Here is a 6,000-nt window from a genome sequence, read left to right as displayed (position 1 = left end):
TTTACTATTTCATGTAGGCAGATGGATTATATTTAGGATACATTCCTATATAGAGTCCTCAATTTACAGCCATAACTGAGGCCAAGATTCCCACTGTTAAGCAAGACATTTGTTAAGTGAGTTTTGCCTCACTTGCGACCTTTCTTGCTACAATTGTTAAGTGAATCACTGCAGTTGTTAAGTAAGTAATAAGGCTGTTAAATGAATCTGGCTTTCCCATTGACTTTGCTTGTCGGAAAGTCACAAAAGGTAATTACATGACCCCCCACCAAGACACTGCAACTGCAATAAATACAAGCCAGTTACCAAGCATCTGAATTTTGATCACATGACCTCAACAATGCTGTGGCAGTCATCAGTGTGAAAAGCAGTCATAAATAAATTTTTCAGTGCTGTTGCAACTTTAAATTGCCATTAAATGAATGGTTGTAAGTCAAGGACTACCTGCATACAATCCTTTGTCGGCAATATTTTTTATAAATAACTAAATTGATATGACAGAAGTAGAAAAGGAATTTCCTTATTTTTAGTCTGTGTGACCAAGTATGGGAGACAAAAATAACATTTAATCTGCTGATCTGGTGCATATGTTGTTTACAAGCTTTCAACCAACTTCACTGTCTTTTCATGGGTTAAAAGATCTAAAAGAGAAAGCATTAGCAATATCCATTTTTTATTTAATTTTTCTGTGTAACTTCCCAATACAACCATAGAAGGAAAGTCATCCTTATGATTTAGATTGTAAACAGTGAAATACAAAGTCTCATAAGCAGAAATATTAAAGCAAATAATAATACATGACTATAAATCTTTTAATTTATTTCACAAACAATTAGTTGGATGGCACTTAAGAGCAGAGTAAAAAAAAATCCCTTCCTTTGAAATGGATGCAAAGCCCACTTCCCCCTCTTCTAACCATTCACAACTTCAAAACACACAAAATCTTTATTGGTCAGGAAGTTGTTCATTGGTACATTTTTATCATTAACATTTATATTCCTTTCTAAGGCAACATTATCTTAGAAATTTATTGGCACTTGGCAATTTATTGGCACATATATGTATATACAGTGTGCAAAATAGCAGATACTCAAGTTTCTTTGCTGTCATACTTTAAATGTATGTGTACATTGTCAACACGCATGGCTATCCCATGAAATCTTAATGCACTTCAAAATGAAGTTTGTTATGAAGTAACAACATGTTACAGAAATGTAAGCTATTACCATATGAATGCAAACCTTTGGTTTTCATGGTACTCATTTATATGAAATTCTATTATTGTGAGGGTTGTTAAAAAGAACAGAAAGATATAACTTAAAAGCAAGCATAATAAACCATGTGAACGGTTTCCCACTCTACCTCAATACCCAAAGTGTGGGTGATTTCAGAAGTTAAAGATACAAGTGTTTTACAAAGCTTTGCTAGGCATTGTTTAGTGTTCTTTCCTTTCCTGCCATGAACATCAGAACAACATAAGACAAAGCATCCAGAATATAGAACAGGGGTAACAAGTTAGCAACTTTAAGGCTTGTGGACTTTAATTCCCAGTTCCCAGAATTCTGGGAGTTGAAGTCCAGAAGCCTTAAAGTTGCCAAATTTGGAGACCCCTGGTATAGAACATATCTGGTCTTCCCTGCCAGAAGCAATCCGGTTGCCAGATGTCATATACAGTATGCATGTTACATTTTGAAATATGTTACATGCAATTCTTCTACATCTCAATCTCAATTCTTCTATACCATCCATCAATCTCTCTGGTTTTGACTTACATGCAGTAAAATGCAACAATATAAGCCTTGCAGCAGCTCCCCATTAAATACTGTTCGTTTTGCTGTCCAGTTTTCTGTTAGAACAGCTCATTTAACTTAGTGTGTTTATTTATTTTTTAGTAAAATTATTTTAATAAATGATTTCAGAATATATTTAATCAGACCCGTTATACGGTCTTACGAAAATTATGCTTCAGATAATGCTTTTTCCGGTACATAATTTCACAAGTACAATTATAAGTGGCCCTTTCAGAACAATATGCTATTATGGGAAAATTTTCCTATAATCATGCATTTTCATCTGCGAGATGATTAAAGTTGCTAAATTGTGTCATACATTTTTTCTCAAAGGGGCTTTGAGAATAATGAAGGTTATCCTCCCAACAACCATGTACAATAGGCTTTGTCAAAATAGAAATTCCTTTTTGGTAAGGTTGAATCTTAAAGATTAAAAGACAAATTTATCATATTGAAATGACGGAAAGTTAATTCATGCAGCCAAACACTGATATTATTTACAGAATAATACATGACAGTATTTTTAATACTGTCATGTATTATTGTGCAGAGAATGTATTATAGACTACCTGTTTCAATTAAAAAAGGGAAGTGTCAGAAGAAAATCATATAGACTTGATTACTTCATATAAAACAGCAATGTATCGTGTATTTTATACACATTTTTTAGAAGTATGTCTCAGGTTCCAATATGTATTACTGCCAGGTAAATGTGCAAAGCATGGTTGCCTTAAGTTCTAGAACTGGAAAGTAAATTTACCAGCTTATCTATTTTCTCCTAGCAAGTAGAGAAATGTGCATCTTTCTAATGAAAGCAGTTGGAAAGGAAGCCAAGGGCATTTAAACAAGCAGCTCTGGTTTTTAAAAACCAGACCAGATTGCAACATGATAAGTTTCCTGTATCTATAAAATCACAGCGCTGTCCCAAGGCATGTTGTCATTTAGTTAACTCATGATTTGTGGAAAATATTTTGAGCAAATACAACTGCTACTAGACGTGGATGTTGCTCCCTCTATTTCCTCCCCCTGCCCCTGCCCCTTCCTTTCCTCCTCCCCTTCCCCCTCCCCTTCCTCCATCAACGCCTTCTGTGGACTGTGAGGAAGAAGGGCGCGGATTCCTGATCCGTCCATGGCTGTTGAATCCCACCGGTGTTCTCAATCGCTGGCTTACTTGGGAAGCAGCACCATCAGATTCCCAGTGTTCCAGTTCTTCTCGTACAAGTCTCTCCATCTGATCTCTGTGTGCATCATTCTCACAACCCAGCTTTTCATCCTAAGCAGAAATACCACAGTCTCTGATCAATGGCTAAACTCTATTTTAGCGCAAAGAAATAAACACATTTCTAAATCATTTTTTAAATAATACCAGGTAGTGCTCAACTTACAACTGGGACCAGAATTTCCATTGCGAAGCATGGCGGCTGCTAAGTGAATTGTGCCAGATTATATGTCCTTTTTGGTCATGGTGGTCAAGAGAGTTGTTAAGTGAATCATGTAATCATTGAATAAATCCAGTTTTGCCCATTGACTTTGCTTGTAAGAAGCCACCTGGGAAGGTTGCAAATGGCAATCATATGACCCCAGGATGCTGTGACTGTTATAGATACATGCCAGTGCCAAATTTTGATCATGTGACCTGAGGATGCTGTAACAATTGTGTGAGGACCAGTTCTAAGCCAGTTTTTTCAGTGTCATTTGAACTTTGATCATTAAACAATGGTTGTAAATAAAGAACTATCTGTAATCAGAATGGTATCATTCTGATCAAATAACTTGCTATGAATTATTGATTATAATTCATAGTACAACATATAATACAACACTGGAGGCTGTTAAGAAGAGATTGGATAACAATTTGTCTGAAATGGTATGGGGTTGTACTAGGAGCAAGCTAGAGACAGTTTATCATGATAAAAAATCTATCTACGTTGCTCACTAAGAGTTGACAATAGCTATTTGGTACATGATCAGTTAGCAACGTCCTTTCACCTGAAGAAATTAAATATAAAACAGCAACTTTTGCAAAATAAATACTGACTATTTAGCCAGCATAAGTAAATTTACCTCTGCAACTCCATCAAGCAGCCTGCCCAAGACCTCTTTCCTCTTCAGTTTAACTCTCTCCATAGTTTCCAGCTTGACTATGACAGCATCAATCTTGGATACAATGCTGCCTATGGAATGTTCCATGCGATCCACTCTGCGGACCAAACTGAAAGCAAAATGCATTTTGATACACTTATGGTTTCAAGAACAATGTGAACAACATGTTTTCACCAACTTTTTGGACCTCAGGGACCACTAAATTCATAATTTTAAATCCTGTGGACCACTAATATGATCTGCCTAATGACTGATTGGGTGGGTGTGGCTAGGTGGTCATGTGACTGGGTGGGCGTGGCCAACTTGATGTCACTCACGTCAAGGGGCGCCTCACCGGCCTCTACTCGCCCCTCCCTTCCCAACCATTCCTTGCCTGCCATCCCGGGCTCCTTAGGGTCCCAACAGAAGCGAAGGGTCCCTTAGCTTGTTGGAGCTAAGTAGCCCCCAGGAGAAAAGAGTTGACAAAACAGCTGGCTCAGTTCAAATTGGATCTGACCGAGAAGGAGGCTCAGCAGAAGCACCTCACTGAGGACTACGAGCATAGGCTTTCCAAGCAGAGGGAAGATCTATTCTCGAGAGCTACTTTCAATGAGGTACAATTGGAAAGCAGATATGTATGGAAACAGAGTTAGGTATCACAAGTTCTTGAGATTTGACAGAAAAAAACTGTAACACGAACACTTGAAACTCTTCATAGGAGACACCACTTGAGCTGCTGCCTCTTCTTCTGGAGCTGTGTCCACTGTCATCATCATCATCTTCTTCTGAATCATCAAGGCTTCGTGGAAAGCTACGGCCACTGAGTGGACGGTTTAGAGAACTTCTGTCTAGCTCTAAGTCCTCCTTAGTGAAAACAAACACAACTGTTAGAATTTGACTCTTTCTTACTCCTACAATCAGTGTGTCATATTTGCAGACAATGGAAACCTGCTTGACCAACTGAGAATAGTTTTGTGGTTCTTTCAAGGTAGATTGCCCAAAAAAACCTACTGCAATTCAGGATGAGCAAAACCTTTCCTATCCAAGCCCATTAAAGGTATCCTCGACTTACAACAGTTCATTTAGTGACCATTCAAAGTTACAATGGCACTGAAAAAAGTGACTTATGACCATTTTTCTCAGTTACAACCTTTGAAGCATTCCCATGATCATGGGATCAAAATTCAGATGTTTGGCAAATGGTTCATAGTTATGACCAATGCTGTGTCTCAAGGACATATCTTGCAACCTTCTGACAAGCAAAGTCAATGGGGAAGCCAGATTCACTTAACAACCAGGTTACTAACTTATCAATTGTAGTGATTCACTTAACACTTGTGGCAAGCAAGGCTGTGAAATGGTGCAAAACTCACTTAACAGAAATTTTGAGCTCAATTGTGGTCATAAGTCAAGGACTACCTGTATACTATTTTGTTGCCTTGTCATTCAATTCTCAGCAGCCAGAGATCTTTACTAGCAATAAAATGAGATTGTACAGACTGGGAAAAAATGCTTCTCAGAAATAAAAAAGCAAATTTCCAAAGAAATGTAGTTCCAGAATTCTGTACTGCACTCATAGTCATAAAGATTTATTTCTGATACAATTATCCAATAATCCCATCCCCACCCCTTGCCCTTTTTTCAAGAATACGATCATTGCCATCCAATGTAAAGCTCACCCTCTCTTTCTCTAAATCATCTCTCATCTGCTGATGCTCCAACTCAGTCAATTCTTGATCTCCATCTTGGTCATACTTTGTAAAGATGGCTTCAATCTCAGCATCTGTGCGTCCCTTTCTGGAAGTAAAGCTTAGGTTTTGTAAATATGATTCCTTTAAACATTTCAGTAAAAAAAATATTTTCTGGTGCTAGGAATAAATAAGGGGCCTTCATAGAGGCATTCCATATCCAGCAATTTAATTATATTGCTATTTTGTAGAACTGTCATAGAATTAGTAGGGTCACCAAATGCAACCGGAAGTGTTACTCTATAAAAGTATGCCTTGAAAAATAATTATTGTAGAGTAATGATACCTTTATATTCAGCCAGTAAATATACAGGGAGGCAGACACTTTCTTGTAACTTAGTTAATTGAGATAAAGAGTGCTATATGATGGAAGTAAAGTA

The 6,000-nt window shown here is 37.4% G+C and overlaps 1 protein-coding gene across 2 annotated transcripts in view; it reads right to left on the bottom strand.

The window, feature by feature from the left end:
• Window positions 1-656: 656 nt before the first annotated feature.
• PKD2 (polycystin 2, transient receptor potential cation channel) overlaps window positions 657-6,000 on the bottom strand; it is a 28,901-nt gene continuing 23,557 nt past the window's right edge. Inside the window, exons 12-15 of one of the 2 annotated variants that reach the window (XM_026698334.2) lie at window positions 5,552-5,669; window positions 4,573-4,736; window positions 3,855-4,002; window positions 657-3,063 (exon numbers count right to left, since the gene is read on the bottom strand). In XM_026698334.2, the coding sequence (XP_026554119.2) occupies window positions 2,782-3,063; window positions 3,855-4,002; window positions 4,573-4,736; window positions 5,552-5,669 (712 nt within the window). In that variant the 3' untranslated portion in view covers window positions 657-2,781. The remainder of the gene's footprint in view (window positions 3,064-3,854; window positions 4,003-4,572; window positions 4,737-5,551; window positions 5,670-6,000) is intronic. The other variant, XM_026698335.2, reaches the window with a different exon arrangement.

Source organism: Pseudonaja textilis, chromosome 6 (genome assembly GCF_049901715.1).
Source record: "Pseudonaja textilis isolate UNSWEBS1 chromosome 6, rPseTex1.2, whole genome shotgun sequence".
NCBI lineage: Eukaryota > Metazoa > Chordata > Lepidosauria > Squamata > Elapidae > Pseudonaja > Pseudonaja textilis.
This window is presented reverse-complemented; position numbering and strand designations above follow the sequence as displayed.